This window comes from Cervus canadensis, chromosome 5 (assembly GCF_019320065.1).
Source record: "Cervus canadensis isolate Bull #8, Minnesota chromosome 5, ASM1932006v1, whole genome shotgun sequence".
In the NCBI taxonomy this organism is placed as follows: Eukaryota; Metazoa; Chordata; class Mammalia; order Artiodactyla; family Cervidae; genus Cervus; species Cervus canadensis.
The window spans coordinates 69,542,809-69,564,928 of NC_057390.1; the positions used below are offsets into that span (position 1 = coordinate 69,542,809).

The 22,120-nt window shown below is 44.1% G+C and overlaps 1 protein-coding gene across 1 annotated transcript in view; it reads left to right on the forward strand.

Annotated features, from left to right (window-relative positions):
- HADHA (hydroxyacyl-CoA dehydrogenase trifunctional multienzyme complex subunit alpha) overlaps positions 1–21,838 on the forward strand; it is a 41,267-nt gene extending 19,429 nt beyond the window's left edge. Inside the window, exons 10-20 of the mRNA XM_043469153.1 lie at positions 1,059–1,115; positions 5,256–5,365; positions 9,243–9,377; positions 11,447–11,618; positions 14,787–14,873; positions 17,725–17,865; positions 18,520–18,588; positions 19,396–19,591; positions 20,282–20,396; positions 21,066–21,211; positions 21,299–21,838. Of these exons, the coding sequence (XP_043325088.1) occupies positions 1,059–1,115; positions 5,256–5,365; positions 9,243–9,377; positions 11,447–11,618; positions 14,787–14,873; positions 17,725–17,865; positions 18,520–18,588; positions 19,396–19,591; positions 20,282–20,396; positions 21,066–21,211; positions 21,299–21,444 (1,374 nt within the window). The 3' untranslated portion in view covers positions 21,445–21,838. The remainder of the gene's footprint in view (positions 1–1,058; positions 1,116–5,255; positions 5,366–9,242; positions 9,378–11,446; positions 11,619–14,786; positions 14,874–17,724; positions 17,866–18,519; positions 18,589–19,395; positions 19,592–20,281; positions 20,397–21,065; positions 21,212–21,298) is intronic.
- The last annotated feature ends 282 nt before the right edge of the window (positions 21,839–22,120 follow it).

Sequence of the window (22,120 nt, forward strand, 5' to 3'; positions counted from 1 at the left end):
CATTTTGAATAAAGTTACAGAAGTTGGAAAGCATGAGGCTCTTCAAGAAACATTAAACAAGATCAATTTTTGTGGAAGGATTATGAAATGTCTTCAGGCAGGCAGACTGAAGCTATATTTTAGAAGATAATGATTTAAGAAATTTGACCTTTGTCCTATATAGGTCATAGAGAACCATCTTCATGGTGATGAGTAAAAATGAATTAGAAATAGACAAAGTAGAACAATCAACTAGGAAACTATGCATAATTCAGACTTGAAGTTTGAATAAGACCCTGAGATAGAATAGTAAAAGCAAAAATATGGGGGTAGTAAAAGACTTGCCAAAGGGAGTTCAGTTTTAGAAGTGTTGAGATTAGATATTTCAGGAAGTTCAGGCAACAGTAGTTTGGACAGAGAAGTCAGTTAAGGATATAGATTTATTTTTTAATCATCAATAAATTATGGTGATTGAGTACACAGTTATTTCTTTTATACTTGCCTTTGTACTTAGGATAGTACTTAACCCCAAAAGTTAAATTGGATTTCACAGAGATCATGATTAACGTGGTAAACTAAATGATGTTACTGAGGACAGATGAATGGAGAGAGAAAAAGGGCTGAAAGTGGAACTTAGGGGATCTGCTCATATTTGAAAAACAGGAGAGGAGCTGGACGAATAATTTGAGGAGGAGGGAAGGGAGTGAAGAGGAAACGATAAACCTGTTTTTGAACTCAGAAAGGGGGTGACAACAACTCTTTCTCTGACAAAATAACGATTCAAAGGATAAAGAGGTAGAATTTGAGCTGTGGAACCTCTGTATGCTTTTCATTTTGTGACCTTAATTCTCTTTCCTTCTATTTTATTTCCTTCCATTTTATGCTAGGTTTAGCAGTAGCCTCAGAGATGGAGAATTAACTGTCTTAAGCAATAAGGCACTCAATCCTCTTCTCTTTCTCACTTCAGTTTAGACTTCTGACTTTTTGAAGACTAACAACACTAGCATTCTTTTTTCAGCATTATTGAACATCTCAACCGTCCATTCCAACAAGGAACAAGTGCTCTCTATGTTTTTTAGGTAGTGAAGACTGGAATCGAGCAAGGGAGTAATGCTGGCTATCTCTCTGAATCTCAGGTAAAATTATTTCCTTTCAGTGTTTTACTATTGGAGACAGGATAACCAAGATCTAAAATGCTGTGTGTAAAACTGAAAAAAGAAAAACTATTCAAACTCTAGTAAAAAAAAAATGTTTTCTTCTGGTGGTTGTCATTTCTTCCGATTAATCTCACTGAGCCAGTAGATGCTGAGAAAACCATAGTAGTCCCCAGATGTTGGGTTGGACAAAAAATTCATTTCAGTTTTTCCGTTAAAATGTTATGGAAGGACTTCCCTGGTGGTCCAGTGGTTAGGAGTCCACCTGCCAATGCAGAGCACACAAGTTCAGTCCCTGGTCTAGAGGGATTCCACAGGCCGTGAGGCAGCTGAGCCCATGCACTGTGGAGCCCATGAGCCGCAACTGCTGAAACCCACACACCCTAGAGCCTGTGCTCTGCAACAAGAAAAGCCCCGCAGTGAGGAGCCAAGCACTGCAACAAGAGAGTACTCCCACCCGCCGCAACTGGAGAGAGCCCATGCACTGCAACAAAGACCTAGCACAGCCAAAAATAAATCTTACATATATATACATAAAGAAATTAAAGCCATTTAAAAAAGATGAGAAAACCTCAGCAAACTTTTTGGCCAGTCCAGTATTTGAACTTGCTCTCGGTAACGGCTTCCCTTACTTCCCTTGTGGCTCAGCTGGTAAAGAATCTGCCTGCAGTGCGGGACACCTGAGTTCATTCTCTGGGTTGGGAAGATCCCCTGGATAAGGGAAAGGCTACCCACTCCTGTATTCTGGCCTGGAGAATTCCATGGACTATACAGTCCATGGGGTTGCCAAGAGTTGAAAATGACTGAGCGACTTTCACTTTTCACTTTTGCTCAGTAACAAGGGTATAATGAGGAAAAACAGAGACAGAGTTATAATCCTTTCAAAAGGAATCCTTTGGACTTTTTGTTCTGTAGTTGGGCTGGATTCGTTGTGACATAATGAATACACTGGTAGGGAAATATGATTCTTAACTTGTTAGGCCTACAGATAAAACTGAATCCCAGCCTCCCTTTGGTAAACTAAAAGGGAAATTTTTGCACCCACTAAAACAAGAAAACAGAGTGACTCAGGAACCAACCTTACCCCTTCCACTTCCTAACAAGTTGGTGGATTACAGATTTTAATGAATTCGATTGCTTTGAAGTTTTAAGCAATCACTGAAGGATGATTCAGTTCACTTCAGTCGCTCAGTCGTGTCCAGCTCTTTGCGACCCCGTGAACCGCAACACACCAGGCCTCTCTGTCCATCACCAATTGCCAGAGTCTATCCAAACCCATGTCCATTGAGTCGGTGATCCCATCCAACCATCTCATCTTCTGTCACCCCCTTCTCCTCCTGCCCTCAATCTTTCCCAGCATCAGGGTTTTTTCCAATGAGTCAGCTCTTCGCATCAGTGGCCAAAGGATTGGAGTTTCAGCTTCAACATCAGTCCTTCCAGTGAACATCCAGGACTCATCTCCTTTAGGATGGACTGGTTGGATCTCCTTGCAGTCCAAGGGACTCTCAAGAGTCTTCTCCAACACCACAGTTCAAAAGCATCAATTCTTCAGTGCTCAGCTTTCTTTATAGTCCAACTCTCACATCCACACATGACTACTGGAAAAACCATATGACTAGATGGACCTTTGTTGACAAAGGAATGTCTCTACTTTTTTTTTTTTTTTAATGTCTCTACTTTTAATATGCTGTCTAGGTTGATCATAACTTTCCTTCCAAGGAGTAAGCATCTTTTAATTTTATGGCTGCAATCACCATCTGCAGTGATTTTGGAGCCCAAAAAAATAAAGTCAGCCACTGTTTCCCCATCTATTTGCCATGAAGTGACGGGACCGGATGCCATGATCTTCGTTTTCTGAATGTGGAGCTTTAAGCCAACTTTTTCACTCTCCTCTTTGACTTTCATCAAGAGGTTCTTTAGTTCTTCTTCATTGTCTGCCATAAGGGTGGTGTCATCTGCATATCTGAGGTTATTGATCTTTCTTCCGGCAATCTTGATTCCAGCTTGTGCTTCCTCCAGCCTAGCGTTTCTCGTGATGTACTCTGCATAGAAGTTAAATAAGCAGGGTGACAATATACAGCCTTGATGTACTCCTTTTCCTATTTGGAACCAGTCTGTTTTTCCATGTCCAGTTCTAACCGTTGCTTCCTGACCTGCATAGAGGTCTCTCAAGAGGCAGATCAGGCGGTCTGGTATTCCCATCTCCTTCAGAATTTTCCACAGTTTATTGTGATCCACGCAGTCAAAGGCTTTGGCATAGTCAATAAAGCAGAAATTTTTTCTGGAACCCTCTGCTTTTTCAGTGATCCAGCAGATGTTGGCAATTTGATCTCTGGTTCCTCTGCCTTTTCTAAAACCAGCTTGAACATCTGGAAGTTCACGATTCACATATTGCTGAAGCCTGGCTTGGAGAATTTTGAGTATTACTTTACTAGCATGTGAGATGAGTGCAATTGTGCGGTAGTTTGAGCATTCTTTGGCATTGCCTTTTTTTGGGATTGGAATGAAAACTGACTGTTTTCAGTCCTGTGGCCACTGCTGAGTTTTCCAAATTTGCTGATATATTAAGTGCAGCACTTTCACAGCATCATCTTTCAGGATTTGAAATAGCTCAACTGGAATTCCATCACCTCCACTAGCTTTGTTTGTAGTGATGCTTCCTAAGGCCCACTTGACTTCACATTTCAGGATGTCTATGTCTAGGTAAGTGTGAGTGATCACACCATTGTGATTATCTGGGTCATGAAGATCTTTTTTGTACAGTTCTTCTGTGTATTCTTGCCACCTCTTCTTAATATCTTTTGCTTCTGTTAGGTCCATACAATTTCTGTCCTTTATTGAGCCCATCTTTGCATGAAATGTTCCCTTGGTATCTCTTAATTTTCTTAAAGAGATCTCTAGTCTTTCCCATTTTATTGTTTTCCTCTATTTCTTTGCATTGATCGCTGAGGAAGTCTTTCTTATCTCTCCTTGCTATTCTTTGGATGATTGCTTTCCAGTAATAGAACAAAAGGTATCTGAAGAACTCAGGACAAGTTCCAGAGAAAACATTCTTTATCCTGGGTTGCTTACCACAGTGCACTCTGATGAATTCTTTTACATTATCACCAAGCACAACAACACATATGCACATATGTATACATATGTACACAAAGATTGAAGCATTTTTCACAAAATAATCAGCCTGTACACTGTACTCAGTATTTTCTGTCTGTTCTACTTATTACACTGTGCTAAATTCATGTCCACTGATGGATTTCTGCCTGTAGTTTGAAAAATCACTGACTTACTGAATAGAACCTACTTTACCAAGATTAGTAGAACATTGTTTCATGTTCTATTCAGACATGAAGGTAGCATTATTAGCAGGGGTTCCTTCTTTGAAATGCTATTTGCAACCATGTAATTGAACCAGTAGATTCTAGTAATGTTCATGATGGTAATAGCCAAAACCCAGTCATTTTACGAGTGCTCTCATTGACTCCCCACAACAATACTGTAAAATAGGTATTGTTTTTCCCATTTTAAGAATGAAGAAAGCTTCACAACTGGGAAGTGGCAGGGCCAGGCTTTAAACTGATTTCTTCCAAATACAGATTCTAAATCTCATGCTCTTATCCACTAACTTGAGACTTGTTCTCTGTAAACGTTAAGATACATTTAAAGTGGTAGATATCACATGGGGCAGCATACTACCTTGGAAAGAGAACTGAAGTTGGGAGTCATACTGCCTGGGTTCAGGTTTGCTTTCTGCCCCTTTGAGGCAGGGTGGCTTTGAGCAAGGTCACTTAATTTCTCTGAACCTTCTTTTCCCAATCTTTAAAATGAGAGTGGTGGTTGAGATAATTGGTCCACTCTAGTTCCATGATAAAAGTTGCCACAACCTCTGATGTAGAGAACCTTGAGAGCTCAGTTATATCCAAAACCTTGCAAAGCAAATCGTCAGAAGTACAGATGAGGAAAGTGAGAGAAAGACACTTGGCAGGAGGTGACCGACTTCTGCAGCTCAGGACCTGAGGCTTTGCACATGTTGCCCCTGCTCTGCAGAGAAACTGACCCGAAGGAATCCACGTCTCCAAGACTAGGAAGCTCTACCTTTTCTTCTTCCCCTTTACTTTCCAGAGATTTGGAGAGCTCGCAATGACCAAAGAATCAAAAGCCTTGATGGGACTTTACCGTGGTCAAACCCAATGCAAGAAGAATAAATTCGGAGCTCCGCAGAAGGAGGTTAAGTAAGTTCAACTCTGCCTAGGAAGTCGCTGTGGATTTCAGCACATGCTAAGCTCATTGATGCCTCAGTCTTGCCCTAAACCGCTTTTGCCCTAAACCGCTTTTGCCCTGATTGGTATAGACCCCTATCCTACCATGGACTTTATGGCTTTCAGAGTTGTGCCTGTGCTGAGTTTTCTCCAGACTTCTCTGTTGTTTAGTCCCTCAGTCATGTCTGACCCTTTTGTGACCCCATGAACTGTAGCCTGCCAGGCTCTTCTGTCCATGGGATTCCCCAGGCAAGAATACTGGAGTGGGTTGCCATTGCCTTCTCCAGGGGATCTTCCCAACCCAGGGGTCGAACCCATGTCTTCTGCATTAGCAGGTGGATTCTTTACCCCTGAACCACCTGGGAAGCTCTCCAGACTTCTCTAGTGGCTCCTATAGAGGCATTTTTGTGTCACCATTGATGTCCCCTGGAAATCTGGTTTAGGTTCCCCCTTCCTAAACCAAATACACACACTGTGTCCTGATTGATGACCTTGTCTTTCCCTGTGACTTGAGATACCATCTCTGGGAATTCATACTTTTCCGTCATTAAAAAACATAAAGCCTTAGAAATTCTCTGGTGATCCAGTGGATAGGACTCCAAGCTTCCACTGCCAGGTGCCTGGGTTCAGTCCTTGGTTGGGGAACTAAGACCCCACAGGGCTCAGGACAGCAAAAAATGAAATAAAACCGTAAAGCCTTATTCTAGCTGCTAAAGGCTTGTCCTTTGTTTCGCTTGCAGCCTAAGTATTTGAGTCCCCTTACCTGTTTCCTGTCTATTCTATTTAGCGAGGCTTTCAGTGTTATGCTGCCTAAATAGCTCTTCAGCATCTGAAGTTTAATAATGTCCCCAAACTCACCCTCTTGCTCAGTGGTTCTTAACCTGGGCACTCTTGTCACCAGAGGACATTTGACAATGTCAGGAGACATTTTTAGGTGTCACAACTGGGGAGGGAGGGATGGGACTGGCGTCTGGTGGCCAGTGGCCAGGAATGTTGCTCAACATCCTGCAGTACATAGGAGAGCCGCACAACAGAGTAACCAGTCCAAAATGCCGGTCGTGCCAAGGTTGAGAAACACTGTCTAGCTGAATTACACAAAGGGGCTTGTGAAAGCAGCTAATGTTACTTCCTTCTCCTGTACAGTCTTCTCTCACCTTTAATGAAATTCAAATCTAAAACAGACGAGGAAATCAGTAAGAAGTCCAGGTGAGACAGATAAGATTCTTGCCAAGAGGACTGATTTCCAAATTAGAATATGAAATACAGTCTTCACTGCTTGTCCAGCACACATGGTGATCGCTATCTGCCTGTTATCAGTCTGTATCAATCGGTATCAACCTGCCTGTGAACCACCAAGTATCACATTCAGTGGCTGAGAGCAGTTACTTCCATGTTGCACTGGAATGATGATAGCCACTTTAATCTGTACTTCTTCACACATTCTATAAAAATTTACCATTAAATTTTAAATTATAAATATTTACTTTTAAGAAACCTAGTTAGCCACTCCAAACTCCTATTCTGGTCTGCCTGTAACTCTTACTGTTACATGAAGGGAGTATGTGATACCACCCGGAGAAGCTGTTACTGTGTACCAATGCACGGAAAAGACAGGTAGCATGCATATGAAACCCATGGAAGAAGAAACAAATGAGAATCAAAATACTTAAGCTTATGAAAACTCTGCCCCCAAAACCACCACAGTGCAAAAGAAAACTGTAGCAGAATGCTCCCAGACTTGAATTCTGTGACCTTAAGTAAATATTTGCAGATAATAAAAAGAATTACTTTGAATCAAAAATTCGAAAACTCAGAACTAAACAGACAGAAAAACAGGATGATGTAAGAGTTGACCTAACTTGGGGAAATAAATTGAAGGAAAAGATGACATCATGTTAGAAATGAAGAATAAATTATAAGGTATGCAAGGCAGACTTAGGTTGAACTGAAAATTTAATAAATTGAAGAAAGGGCATCCCCCTTCTTGCTTCCCTAGTGGTCAGTAATAGGTCCACTTCTGTTTCTCTAGGCCTCTTCCCCTTTCCCTTGGGGGGTAATTTGAATTCCTTACCTATTTTCTCTTTTCACAAAATAATTTTTTATACGAAGAATGCATTCTTGTTATCCTTTTTAAGAAAAACTTTTTTAAATTCTAGATGAATCTGTTTTGTGTTTATGATTTGAATGTTTTATTAATAACAGAAAAAGGATCTATCAGTATGGATCCTGTAACTTGCTCTTTTTAGTCAGTGGTACAACTTGGGGGAGAGACAGTGTATGATGGTTACATACCAGTTAACTTGTTCCTTTTCATTGCCTCCTGATGGACTGATGGTTGTTCCCAGTTTTTATTATTGTAAACATTACATGACTCTTCATCCTAGCATATCATCTTATGCACAAGTCCATTTCCCTGGAATAGATAGTAGAATTACTGGGCCATAGAGTAAAGGATACAATTTTTGGTTTTAATACATTTGACCTCCTCTATAGGGCAAAGTATACTTAGCAACTAAACCACCACCACCACCACCATACTTCTATCAGCCACGCATGAAAGAACCAGTTTTTTATATCCTCACCTTCATATTTGCTTTTTAAACTTTTGCCAACCTGATGGGGAGAGTCTCTTGTTTTAATTTGCATTTCCCAGATTATTAGGGAGATTGGGCATTTTATTGGCAATCTGTCTTCTTTTGTGAATTGTTTTGTATAAACCCTGGCCCATTTTATTGGGTTGTTATTATTGATATGTGTGTTCTTTATAGTTCCCTAGTAGCAATCCTTTGTCTGCTATGCAAGTTGCAAATTTCTTCCTCTTCTGTGGTTGTCTTAATTTTTGTGGGGTCATTTCTCAAGAAAATTTTTTAATTTCGAGGCAGTAAATATATGAACAAGTTTTTCAGCTCCTATTCTTTATATTTTTCCACCCTATTTTTCTCATGTTCTCCAGTTACTTAACACTCACCATGTAAAATATGTGTATTATCACAAAACTGCATTTGAAAGATGCTCCCTGGAGTTGAAATTAGGTTTTCTTTTCAGGTCTTGAATAAGATTTTTGAATATCAGAATTGTTAGGAATGAAGCAGCTCTGATTTAGATCTGCAGTGCTGTAAACTTGGGCTTCTTTAATGAAGGAAGTTGTTCTGAAAATTTTTTTTTAGTTACTAATGGAAAAATGGCATATTGTTCCAGAGCTATGGAAAACTAAAGAGTCATCAGACATGAATTCTGTCCCTCAGAAAGCTTAGAATTTAGTTGAGGAGACAAAAATAATGTACATGAAAGCCGTTCCAGAATAACGCGGTATAAGCCAAATGGTTCTGATAAGTTCCAGAGGAATTCAGGGCTGGAAAAGGCAGTTAGAGGCATGTATGGAGGTGTTTGAGGGAAGTCTTTTGAACCAATCCAAGTAAAGCGTGATAAAGGCACAGATTTCAGGAGAAATGAAAGATGACTGGAAAATAGCAAAATCACTAACAAGTAAGTAGTTGAAAAGAGAATTAGTCTTTGGGCCCATCACTGCAAGTTGGCCTTTGTTTGAAGAAAAGTACTCGTGAATTTAAGCATAATCTGGGTTGTTTTGTTTTGTTTTCAGTCATCTCGGGAATGATTGAAAATCAGTATAATTCTTTTTAGTTAAACCAGTTCTTTTAGATCTAATGGATTTTTGGATTTAACTTTAAAAATCTGTCATTTATGAAAAGTATCTTTGTAGATAAAAATGATTTTAAATACTTTATTGTTGTCGCTGCTTTAGTTGGTTTATTAGATGATAACCTGGGCAATTCCACTTTTTACTGAATTAAAAGCTTTTGTCAAAAGTCATTTCATCCTTTCCTTTCAGGCAGCTTGCTGTTCTTGGTGCAGGGCTGATGGGAGCTGGCATTGCTCAAGTCTCCGTGGATAAGGGCCTACAGACCATACTTAAGGACACTACACTGCCTGCACTGGGTCGGGGACAGCAGCAGGTGTTCAAAGGGTGAGCCTGCTCTCTGCCTTTGCTGGGAGAGTAGAATGTGTTTTGATTTTCGCCATCACAGTTTCCTTTTTCCTGAACATGATCTGTACTGGATACTCCATAGTTAAGTCTTATTTCTTTGATTTTGAGAAACACTAATTCCTTCTTTCACTTTTTTTTTTTTTTTTTGCTGTTGTTGCAGACAATGTTATTATAAATCATTAACATCATTGGGGTCTATAGTCTTTGAGTGCAGAAGAGAAAACCTTATATATTAGATGTTTTAAATATCATGTATGTTATGCTTTGGTATCAGACTAGAAATTGCCATATTTGTGAATTTTAATTGCTGTATTGTTTTAGAATATTGAAACAGCATGACTGTGTGTGTCCATGGAAAGAACTGAGATTTGGGATGTGAAGACACGTGTAATTGCATCCTGAAGATAGGGCTGGGATCTGCACTTGTGAGCCTCGTGTTTCTTGACTGGCATGACCATGGAGAAGCAGTTAACTGATTTGGCTCCATAGTGTCTGGATCTTATGGACTGTGTCTACGTCTTCCCTCTGAATTAATAAAAGGGGAATGTTACTCTCCCTCTTGCCCATCCCCCTTCTCATACCCCACCCCCACACCCATAATGCGGAGGGGAAAAGTGGAACAGTAAACTTAGCAAAACTGGGAATCAGTTTCAGCTCATTTCTCTGCTCCAGTGTAATGGACTGTCTGAGGCTGGCTGCACTTTGACTGTCTTACATGTGACTTTTAGCTGAGTGAGCTTTTTGTTTCTTAAATGAATTATGTAGCTTACACATGTTTTTACCCCTTTTCTGCAGAGAGGCTCATATATTGCTGCCATAATATCATGCACCACTTCGCAGGTTTAATCATGCTGGCAGATAGCCACTATCTTAATGTCAAGGTAGCAAGGTGCTGTAGTAAAAGAGATTCAGAGCCCAAAAATGGCACGTGCTTGGTAACCATTGCCCTGAGGCCATGCAAGTGTTCCCAAACAGCATTTCATTCTGTCACCCAAATGAGAAATTGCTGCTCTAGAGTAACCTTTTCTCCTTGATCTCTTTTGGATCCAGCTGTCCTGGGGTTCCCTTTTTGCCTTAGAAACATCAGGCTCTGGTGAGTGCCCCTCACTGCACTGTTGACTCGGACATACACATCTCCAGTCCTCCCTTAGGAATAGTTCCATTAGGCATCAGAACTAGAGCAAGTAATAATGCTTTGAACATTCACAGGCATCTTGTTTGCTGATTGCCAACATAGCTGCCAGAAACCAGGATATTTGAATCCATACTTTAAGACTTTGACTACTACTTTGAACTTACCACATGGCTTTTTCTTTTGTTAAGGAAACTAATGAATGGATTGCAGCTTCATTCTTAATTCAGAGGAAAACTCTAGGTCATTTATTCTGAAAGTGTGGTCAGAGTGAAACCTAAGAGAGCCTGTTTTCCTTGGCAATAAAAACAATCAGTTCAGTGTCTGAGTAGCAGGAATCTTGTTTGGCTCTCTGGGGAAGAAGAAATGTTGAGTTAATGTTTTATGTAATCAATATAGTGTGCTACTAGGTACTGACCAGGAAATGGATTAAGAATACAAGACATAATGCAGGGTCTCTGTCCTCCAGTAGATCACAGTTACAGAATAACAAAATGACATGGAAGCAAGTATAAAGTCATGTGGTCTCGGACCCGTGTTGGCTGTCTCCCCTGTTGTAGGTAGAGAATGACTCAAGCTGCTTTTTTGTTTGCCATTCTGGCATTCATGTTTACTCCTTCTGGCAGATTTAGCTGTTTTATGCAGGTTGGGCATTAGAGGCATCTTGTAGTAGGAAGACTGTGGATGTGAGGGTCAACCTGTCTGAATCCTACTACTTTCGCTTAACAAGTCCCTCTGAGCTTCTTTGAGCAGCTCAGCTCCCTCAAAATGGGAGGGGCATAGCTAACCTCACTGAATTGGTAGAAAATACACGGTATACTTTCTGGCCCATGGACACTCAGTAAATATTAGTTTCCTGTTCTCCCACTCTGACTAGAGATGTGTTTTGTTTTGTTTTGTTTTGTTTTGTTTCCAGACTGAATGATAAAGTGAAGAAGAAAACACTGACATCATTTGAAAGGGATACCATGTTCAGCAACTTGATTGGGCAGCTTGATTACCAGGGTTTTGAAAAGGCCGACATGGTGATTGAAGCAGTTTTTGAGGACCTCAACCTTAAGCACAGAGTTCTCAAGGAAGTAGAAGCGGTAAATAAGGGGTCTGCGGTACTGAATCCTAGTGCAGTGAGTGGAGAACACAGAGATAGGGTTCTTTAAAAGAACTACAGGAAACTCGTGGTTCTGTTTTTAGGGCCCAAACGTAAGGGGTTTTGTTTGTTTCTGTGTGGGGAGTGGATGGGAGAAGGTAAAGTAGCTTTATTTTCTTTGCCAGGCTAAGGGGAATACAGCAGGCTCTACAGCAGTTTTGAGGTGCCCTTCAAAACTGTGTCCCCCCAGACATAAGTTTCTATGTGAACCTGTGCATACTGTGTGTAAAGATCAAATCAAAGTCCTCAGGGAAGACACACAAGTATCTTATTAACTGAAGCACAGAGTTCATTAGCCTGACATGGGAGTTCAGTCACCCGGACATACACAGATAACCTCATGGACCGTAGCCTGACATCTTGGCATTTCAAGTTGGCTGCAAGCTACAGCTCAACTGATTCAGGTCTAGGCAGCAGAGGAAATAGGGGAGAAACACTCTCCAGGCAGGATTCAGATGCTCATTTTGTGGAAAATGCTGCTTTGGTCTTGAGTCCACATGCTGTGCACAGTCAACTCTTGAGATGGGATGACATGAACAAAACAAGTACTTAAACCAGGTGGTATGAAGGAGGAGGAAAGAAGATGTGGCAATACTCCAGACGAGAGGTGGAACCAGGGCCTGGACTAACCTACAGTGAAGTAAACAGTGGAGGTCCGTAAACAGTGTACGTAAAGTGGCACTGACTTGGCAACATTCCAGGTGTCTCAAGTAGTGGGCTGTGCTCCTAAGACTCCTGACACTTGAGGACAATCTCTGCTCTACTCAAGAGTGAGGGTTTAGAAACTAAAGAGCAGCAGCTCCGGTTGGGACCAATTCTACTTGTGAAACACACGTTCCAAAGTCTTCGCTTTAGACAGAGTGCAGTGGAGATTCAGCTGCAGGAGAATATTCAGAAGAGCAGGATAGGTGCGTGTCCCCTCTGTCCTGAGGTGGCCCTGCAGCAGAGATGTATACCCAGTGTTTCTGGGGCTTCGGGGGACACTCCAGCAAGCACTGGAGGGAAGGCTGAGGGGTGGCAAAAGTACACACAGCCATTCACCACTGAAAGAGCATTTGCCACCTGACGGGATGCTGGTGTTTGCTTCTGGAAAATCAGGGCTTGGGAGGATCCATGTATAGAGAAGTTTGTTAAGGTTAGCAGTTGGGAAGCTAGTGATCACGGAAAAGAAGAAAGAGGGATCAGATCAGGAGACGTACAGGCTGTAAACAAATCAATACAGTACTTCAAGCCAAAGTGTAAAGCTTAAGGGAGAAGAGAAAGGAAAGAGAAAGAAAAGCAAAGGGGTTTCCTGTGTCCATGCGGGCCGCAGAGGGAAGGCAGCAGACAGAGATAAGAATGGAGGGTGTTCAGGGAGTCATGAACTTTTAGCCGATAGTAAGAAAAGAGTAGGAAGATGATTGCCAAAGGCAAAGTCCAAGATGTCATGTATGTTGTGGATATTTATGTAATCAGTCACTGGCCTTTACCTCTTTAGTGAAGCTAGTGAAGTCATCTAAGGTAGGAGATACTCAAAGAAGTTCTTCAGAAAGAGTAGAAAAGAGCGAGGTCCAGAACAGAGCTGTCTTTAGAACATCAAAGAATTTCAGGTGCAAGACCTTTAGGAGGGCCTCAGATCCATCCTGTCACCTGGGCTCTGCTTTCTTTATAGGCAAATGGTAAAGCTGAGTCCACCGAGTGGTCCTCAGGGATTCAAAATTTCACTGCTTTCCTCTCCACAGAGCTAAAGTAACTCACTCCTCTGCTGTCTTCATAATCCGTGTCTCCAGACCCCTCACTGCCCCGGTCATTTCTTCTGTTGCCTTCACCATGTCTCAGTGCTCTCTTGGCGTGTGAGAGACCACCGCAGACCACCATAAATCACCACTTCCTTTTCACGGTTCTGCAGTTAGGGCAGGGCTCCATGAGGCCACTGGCCTTAACTCCATGTGGCTTCCCAGTGGGGGCACTCGTGAGACTGCATTCAGCAGAAAGCTTATTGGGGCACCTCCCTCTCCCCGTGGCCTGGTCCTCCCTTACTGGTTGAACCAGAACTTCTCTGCAGCATGGCTGCCAGTGTCCAAGAGAGCAGAGCAGAAGCCATGAGGCTTCACTAGGCGAGGCCTGCAACTGGCAGAGTTACTTCTGCTGCTTTCTGTTGGTAAAAGCACATCACAGGCCAGGCCAGGTTTAAGGAGAGGGGAAAGAGACTCCCCCTCTGGATGCACGGAGACTCACGTGTACCAAGAGGGACATGTTGTTGCCAGCCATCTTTGGAGACATTGGTTTGCTCTTCATAGAGAATTTTACCACCAATATTAGACCCTATACCACTAATGACGCAGCTTGAAACTATGTTAGCTTTCTGTCCATTGGGCTCTACTTTTGACTTACATTATACTTTTGATTAAATCAGATCATGGGGAACTTCCCTGGTGGTCCAGTAGCTAAGACTCCACACTCCTAATGCAGGTGGCCCAGGTTCAGTCCCTGGTCAGGGAACTAGATCCCACATTCCGCAACTAAGACCCAGTGCAACCAAATAAAAATAATAAAAAATAAATAAGATCACAGGCTCTATACACAAGTATACTGCCAAGCCAGGTTTTGCCCATTAGATGCCTACTTTTTTTCCTCTTTCTTCTTTTTCATAAAATCTTAATACAGTCCTTTATCTTTATCCTCATTATGATTGGTCTTGTTTTATACCCATTGTTTCAGTGTATTAAATGTATCTTGAACCTTGATTCTCAGCTCTGATGTTAGGATTCTGCCTGCCCAGATTTGCACAAGTTTAACAGGTGTGCCTTCCATGTTTTTCACCCAAGCATCTGAATAAAAGTGTGAATAAGTCAAGATTGTGGGCAAAATGCTGAGACAGTCTACATTAGAGACTATTCTCCAGTTCAGTAAAGCCAACAGTTAATAGTATTCTTGTACTGTAGATAGAAATACAGTGGTGTGCCATTTCTGAGTGTCACATGTGTAACATGAGACAGGCATGCACGTTATGGTTTATTCTTACAAAGGTGAGGATGGCAGAGACTCAGGTGTCACTCATTGACTTTGCTTTGGGCTGTCGTCACCTCCTGGCCTACCTGACACATTCGTAAATGCTTTTCCCCTGCAGGTGATCCCAGATCACTGTGTCTTTGCCAGCAACACATCTGCTCTTCCGATCGGTGAGATTGCTACTGTCAGTAAAAGACCTGAGAAGGTAAATTCTGAGCAGAGGAAAATCCTGAAATGTTTTGCTGCTTCAGGCTCACTGATGAAGGCTTAGAACGTGAGAAGGGAGCAGTATGGATTATAAAGTGGGCGAGGGTGATGATGTAGTCTCAGAAACTAGCCACAGAAAAGCAGAAACAAGTGAAGTACAACTAAAATATACCTTATAGATGATTTGCATTCTTAATGGGAATTATTATTCAGGCTCAGACTATAAAAGCTACCTTTTTTTTTTACAGTTGGGTATTGAAAGCCAGGCTCTAAAATAAGAGATGCTCCAAAAATAACACTTGAGCCACAGAGCATTCTCTGGTGACTGTCTGGAATGGGTTTGGTTCCCACTGCGGATCCAAAACTGGAAGAACTCGGGGTGCAGTAGGATGTGTCCACACATGGGTTTGCTTAGAGCTTTTCCCCAGGACATGAGAGGGGTAGGTGTAGAAGCACTTCACTGTAAATGTTTGAAACAGTACCTGGAAATTTATCTTTGAGCTTCTGCTCTTTACCAGAGAAATCAAGTGCAATTATTCAAGGAGAAATAAAACAGTTCACCTCTCTGGAGGATAACAGTTAGCCTCAGCTAACCAGAACCAGCCAGAAGTTGGCAGGAAATATAAAAGGCCTTTAAACAGCCATAACTGTTAATATAGAGTCCATGTGCTCAAAACCTAAAAGTCTATTGATTGTTGTTGTAATAGCTTGTTGACACAGGGTCATCTTGTTTCCCAGCATGCAGCAGATTAGAGGTGATGTGGGCCTGAGAGAGGCAGGCTCAGTAATGGCAGGAGGAGGTCTCAGGAGGAAGTAGCAGCTGTGAGTCTGGCCCTGCGGGGAGACACAGACACAGGGTCGAGGCAGATCTGGCCACGTCATAATCACTCGCAGCAGCTCCTCAGCACTGAGGCAGCAGAGGAGACCCTGATGTCGTGTCTGTGATGCTGACCTCTCTTTTCTCCCCCATGGAGCGGAACAAGCAGCACGCTTTGCATTCCTCACCCCCCAGAGACCTTGAGCTTTTGTCATCTGCTTGCCTATGTCGTTCATGTAAGAGTAAGGCCACGGCAGCCCAAGCAGGGTGACCAGCCATCTCGACATGCCCAGGACACAGGCCCTCCAGTACTCCACCTGGGAAGTATTCCACCTGGGCAGGTCCCAGAAATCTAGGACAGAGGTGGTCACCTTTTGGCACAAGTTTTTTGAGCGATGTAAATAGATTTTGCCTGGGGTAGTGATTGCGTCGGTAGATACACAGTTGTCAGAACTTAGCAAACTGAGCACTTTTAAGGCCTGTGCATTTTATTGTATATGAACTACACATAGTAAAGGTGAACTCCTTTTGCTCAGGAGTGTAGTCTGAATCAGGTCCTATCTTTTTAAGTATTTTAGACATAAGTAGAAGAATAATTTAGCAGTTAAAAGCAACTTTGGGACTGATAAGTTGGTATAACATTTTAGTGACCTGTGCGTCACACAATGGGACGTGGGCAGGCTGTGGAGACAGGCCCACCTTAATGGAGTCCCACCCTGCTGTTTACTAACTGACCCTGACCTACTAATACTAACCTCCTGATTAAGCTTTCTTCCTCATCTAGATAATTAGACTGACTAGTTCACAGAGTTGTAATGGATTACATGTAATGAATAAATGATAAATGTGTTAATGAACAGTGGATAGTAAGCAGTATGGTAGATATTAGTTATAGGTAAAGTAGGGGGCAGGGGGCAAAACTATGAATTAATGGATAGACTTCTGTCACAATTTATTTGTGAAGACTGCCTAATCGTTAGCTTATTGAGGCTGTTCTCAAGTTTTAGCATGTACCAGAATCACCTGGAGGGATTCTTAAACACAGATCTGGGCCCTGCCCCTAGAGTACCTCATTCAGTAGGTCTGGGGAGGGCCTGAGAATTCGCAGTTCTAACATTGCCAGGCGATGCTAGTGCTGCTGGTCTGGGTACTTGACTTTGAGAACCACTGGTTTAATGACATCTGAGGGAATTTGAGTGTTGAGAAATGTTACTTAAACCCAGTGCAGTCATCCCTCTGTGTCCTTGGGGGATTAGTTCCAGAACCCCAAGCCCCTTATAGAAATAGTGGAGGGCAGGAAATTCAGTTGGCCCTCTGTATCCTCAGGTCTCACATCCAAGAATTCAGACCAATTGGTTGAATCAGATTCAACCAGTTGAATCCTATTTTGGCTGAACCTATGTGTGCAAACGGAGAAGGCAATGGCACCCCACTCCAGTACTCTTGCCTGGAAAATCCCATGGACAGAGGAGCCTGGTGGGCTGCCGTCTATGGGGTCGCACAGAGTTGGACACGACTGAAGCGGCAGCGGCAGCAGTGTGTGCAAAATCTGTGAATGGAAAGGGCAGACAGCATCCTGGTGGTGAGACCCATCTGTGTAAAATCTAGATGCATCTCTGACAGGCCAGCATAGCATATTAAGTAATTCTTCTGCCTGTCTCCCCCCACCCATTAAAAAGTGGACCCTCTCACCCAAACCATTGTCATCATTAATATAATTGGAACCCTCACTCATTCTTCCCCAATAAATCTACTTTGGCCTTTAGCTGTGGGTTTGGCATTGTGGGTAAGATCCATTGCCTTTAGTGAAAAGCCCTAGAAGCAAATGGAAGAGAATTTCAGGTATCTCTCCCCTGAACATACTGGACTCTTAAAGAACCATGAAACCAAACCATTTGACCATATCAAGCCAGTATTCTTATACTACAACAGCCTTTCTCTGCAATGCTTTCCTAGCAAAAAAAAAAGAACCCTATTAAGTTTCCCCTCTCAAGAGTTCTTAAGTCTGTCAGTGTTTTGTCCCCCTTGCCAGGTGATCGGCATGCACTACTTCTCTCCTGTGGACAAGATGCAGCTGCTGGAGATTATCACAACTGAGAAGACTTCGAAGGACACAACTGCCTCTGCTGTAGATGTCGGCCTCAGACAAGGGAAGGTCATCATTGTGGTTAAGGTGAGGAGCTGTGGATCAGAGCAGCAGATTCAGAAAAGTGCCATGAAAACTCCTTATATGTTCAGGCTTCTTGGTGACTCTTCAGGTCAAATAGATCAGCCGTTGATATGATTGGGCTTCCCTGGTAGCCCAGATGGTAAAGCATCTGCCTGCAATAAGGAAGACCCAGGTTCCAATCCCCAGGTCGGGAGGATCCCCTGGAAAAGGAAATGGCAACCCACTCCAGTACTCTTGCCTGGAAAATTCCATGGACAGAGGAGCCTGGTAGGCTACAGTCCATGGGGTCGCAAAGAGCCAGACATGACTGAGCAACTTTACTTTCTTTCTTTCTTTCTTTCTTTGATATGATTCCCCCTTGGTCATCTACAATATGGACAGTGGTGTGACTACTGCTGAGTCAGGGTCTGGGACATGGCAGGTTCTCCCAGCCATTCCAGACCTTGCAGATGATGTGAGACTATCTCCTGTCCTCTTGGAATCAAACTAGGCTGCCCCCAACTCTGGCTTCTCTTGCAATTCAATATTAAGGATTCTGACTGAGATTATAAATCATCTTGAATTTTGAAATGGCTCCTGGGGAAGGGAGACTGCTTTCAGACTTGGGCAGTGCCCTCAATTGAGGGGCCCATGAGCTCGTGTTCTCTCCCTTTGCAGGATGGACCTGGCTTCTATACCACCAGGTGCCTCGCACCCATGATGTCTGAAGTCATCAGAATTCTGCAGGTTGGTATCGCTCTCAGAATATTGGAGGCATCTTCCACTCCTAAAACTAGTTTTCCAGACTGGTAATGTCAAGAGGAAGAGCAGGCTTCCTTCTAATATACTAACTCCTGGCTCTTCTCCAGGAAGGCCTTTTGCTGCCCTTCCATTCCACCCACTGTTGGGATGTCATGGGCAAAAATGGGCAGAATTTTAGCTCTGCTCCCCTAGCATCCTCCCTGCTTCAGTCACCCCAAGGCCTCCCGACATGCTTTATGTGCTATTTCTGCATCCCCATCCAGAACACGGCCCGTTTGGTCTGATTGGTGCTGTACCTGCTTCTGCCACACACAGACCCCTCTGGTAGCTAGCTGTCAGGTTGGTCAGTGGCAGAAAGGGCATGGCCGGTCTCGCCGGGCTCCCATCAGACTCAGGGATCACTGGCCTCTGCAGCCCTGCTCCTCAGTGATGTCTCCTCTCTCAGGGTAGGGAACCTTACCCCATCTGGCATGGATCTCGGTATTCTTGAGATTCAGGATTGCAAACAAGAAAGAAATGAGTAACTTGTTCATGTCCAGACTTCCTTTGAATGCCATAGGTTAGGAAAGGCTCACACTTGCCCCTGGGGCTCTCCAGCCTCTCCAGTGTATCTCCAGCACTGATACACACAGTGCTTCCCTGTGGCTATCAGTCCCAGTCCTGGGTCTGACCTGGCAGCACCCAGAAGATAAGTGGGCGCTGCACCAGGCTGATTCTGAGAGCAGCACAGGGCGCCCTTAGGGAAGTCTGGGACAGCCTTCCCCTGAGGTCCTGGGTTTGCTGCCCATCCAGGAAGGAGTCGGCCCTAAGAAGCTGGACTCCCTGACCACGAGCTTCGGCTTCCCTGTGGGCGCCGCTACACTGGTGGATGAAGTTGGTGTGGATGTCGCAAAACACGTGGCAGAAAATCTCAGCAAAGACTTTGGGGAGCGGTTTGCAGGTGGAAGCCTGGAAATGCTGCGGCAGATGATATCCAAGGGCTTCCTGGGTGAGTAGCCTCAGAGAAATGGAACTAGCACCGTGAGTGATGGTCCCTGTGACCCAAGAACTGCAGAGGCCCGGGTCAAAGAGTGTATTTTTTCAACAGAGCCCACTGTCATAGGGAATTTAAAAATTAATTTCATGACAGCCTCTTCTTAGGCTGGGCCTGTAGATTATGGAGAAAAGGCGGAACTCTGGCCTCCTGAGGCCCTGCTGTTGCCCACGCAATGCTAGATTGACAGGCATTTCTTCCTACCCATGGCCTCTACTACACCCATGGTACTGCAGGAGCCCCACACCCAGGCTTTCCATGTTCTCTGACCACCTGTGTGGAGAAAGTAAACCTCTGAGTATGTAACTGAGGCCCACCGGAGAGGTGGCTTTCTCTCTTGGTAAAGCAGCAACAAAATCAACACTAGAGCCTGGATGTCCGAGGGCCTGGTGCTGCAGGTGTGGACAGTAACATTCGCCCACACGGCCTTTCCACCCAGGTACCCAGATTTCCAAGCTCCAGGAAGCACACGCTCTTTTTTCCTCTCTGCCAACTCTTCTGACAGGTACTAATTTCTGGAGTAGGCTAGATTTACAAATTCAGGAGTATGGAAGAGAGGCTAGGGCTTTCTAGGAGACTAGCAGAGAGAATTCTCAGTGCTGGGCTCTGAGAAATCATAACTCTCCCTTTTCTTGCTTCTTTTAGGTCGCAAGTCTGGGAAGGGCTTTTATATCTACCAGGAGGGTGTGAAGAATAAGAATTTGAATTCTGACATGGACAGTATTTTGGCAAGTCTGAAGATGCCTTCTCAGCCTGACGTGTAAGTTCAGTTGAGGGGCTATCCGTGTGGAAGTGTGTTTCTCGCCAGCCCAAAGCTTCTTGGACCCTCTGCAGTCCTTTTTTTTTTTTTTATGATCACCATATGTGATCAGAGGAAACATTCCTGATTCTTAACACTTTCTGCCTTTCCACATTCCACCTCATTCTCTACCAGACATCAGGGTAAGGACTGCAGCCAAGCCTTGGGAAGACCTCTGGATAAGCCATCCCTCTGAGGGTGCCAGAAAGCAACTAGAAAGTTCTGGGCTCGATCAACCCGCACACCATTCACTGTCATCTGTAGTCAGTACCTGCTGATATCAGTCTACCCTGCAGGGCCTGTGCTCAGTGCTCGTTTCCAGTTAATCAGGGCAGGCAGCTCTCTCCTGTCCTTTTCCAAGGGCGGCTCCTCCTCTAGAGGCAGAAGTTCATTAGGGCTGGCCCCAGGCGCCAGCGGAGAAGGAAATGGCAGCCCACTCCAGTATTCTTGCCTGGCGAATCCCATGGACAGAGGAGCCTGGCAGTCCATGGGGTCGCAAAGAGTCAGACATGACTGAGCAACTAACACCCGAGCTCCAGCAGCACCAGCCCTCACTCCCATTCTGTGCCGGGGCCCCTACATCCTCCCTCTTGACTCTTCCTCTCCCTGAATGTCTCTCCCTGTTGGCAGCTCCTCAGACGAAGACATCCAATACCGCCTAGTGACCAGGTTTGTGAACGAAGCTGTCCTGTGCCTACAGGAAGGGGTCTTGGCCACACCCACAGAGGGAGACATCGGTGCGGTCTTTGGGCTTGGCTTCCCCCCGTGTCTTGGAGGTCAGTCTTGCAGGTCAAAAAGGTAGTTTACTTCACCCCAGAGCTTGTTTCGCTTTTCCTTCAACAAAATCTTCTTTCTGCATTCAGGGCCCTTCCACTTTGTGGATCTGTACGGGGCACAGAAAATAGTGGACCGGCTCCGGAAGTATGAGGCTGCCTATGGAAAACAGTTCACCCCATGTCAGCTGCTTGTGGACCATGCCAACAACCCTAACAAGAAGTTCTACCAGTGAGCAGGCCCTGTCCCCTGCCCACTGGCCCACTAATGCCAACCATGGCAGCACTGCTTCTCAACAGAGTGGCATCTAGATTTATCAGAGTGACCAGAAGGAAGACAAACTCTGGCACTGGGTATGTGCCTTGATTAAAGTGCCTTTGGCTAGGACATCTCTCCCTCCCAGCTAGGTCTGGCTGTGATGTAGTTTGTACTTCCTGTTGGAAGGTGGAACCCTCTGTGTGCACCAATTTATAAGCCCCGAGGCCTAGGGTGGCAGTGTTTCTGGAGCCATCCTTGTTGCCTGCTCCTCCCAGGAGGCCAGTGGTGGTCACTGGTGGCCAGTGGTGGTGAGGGCAAGTTTGCACTCAGCCAGATGCACTTAACAATAAAAATCAAACTCTTCATCAGTCTGACTGCCCATTGCCTTCTTTTCTGTCATTGCCCTTCTGGTGTAACCCCCTTACCTTCAAAGAGTGAGCTGGAATAAAGCCCTGTGCTCTGGGGTAGGAATGTGTTGGGAGCTTGGAGCAGCACCTTAAGAGAGAAATTGCGGTGATGGAGAATGACCTTTGATCCCTGGGTCAGGAAGATCTCCTGGAGGGAGGGCATAGCAACCCACTCCAGTATTCTTGCCTGGAGAATCCTCAGGAAGAGAAGACTGGTGGGCTACAATCCATAGGGTCACAAAGAGT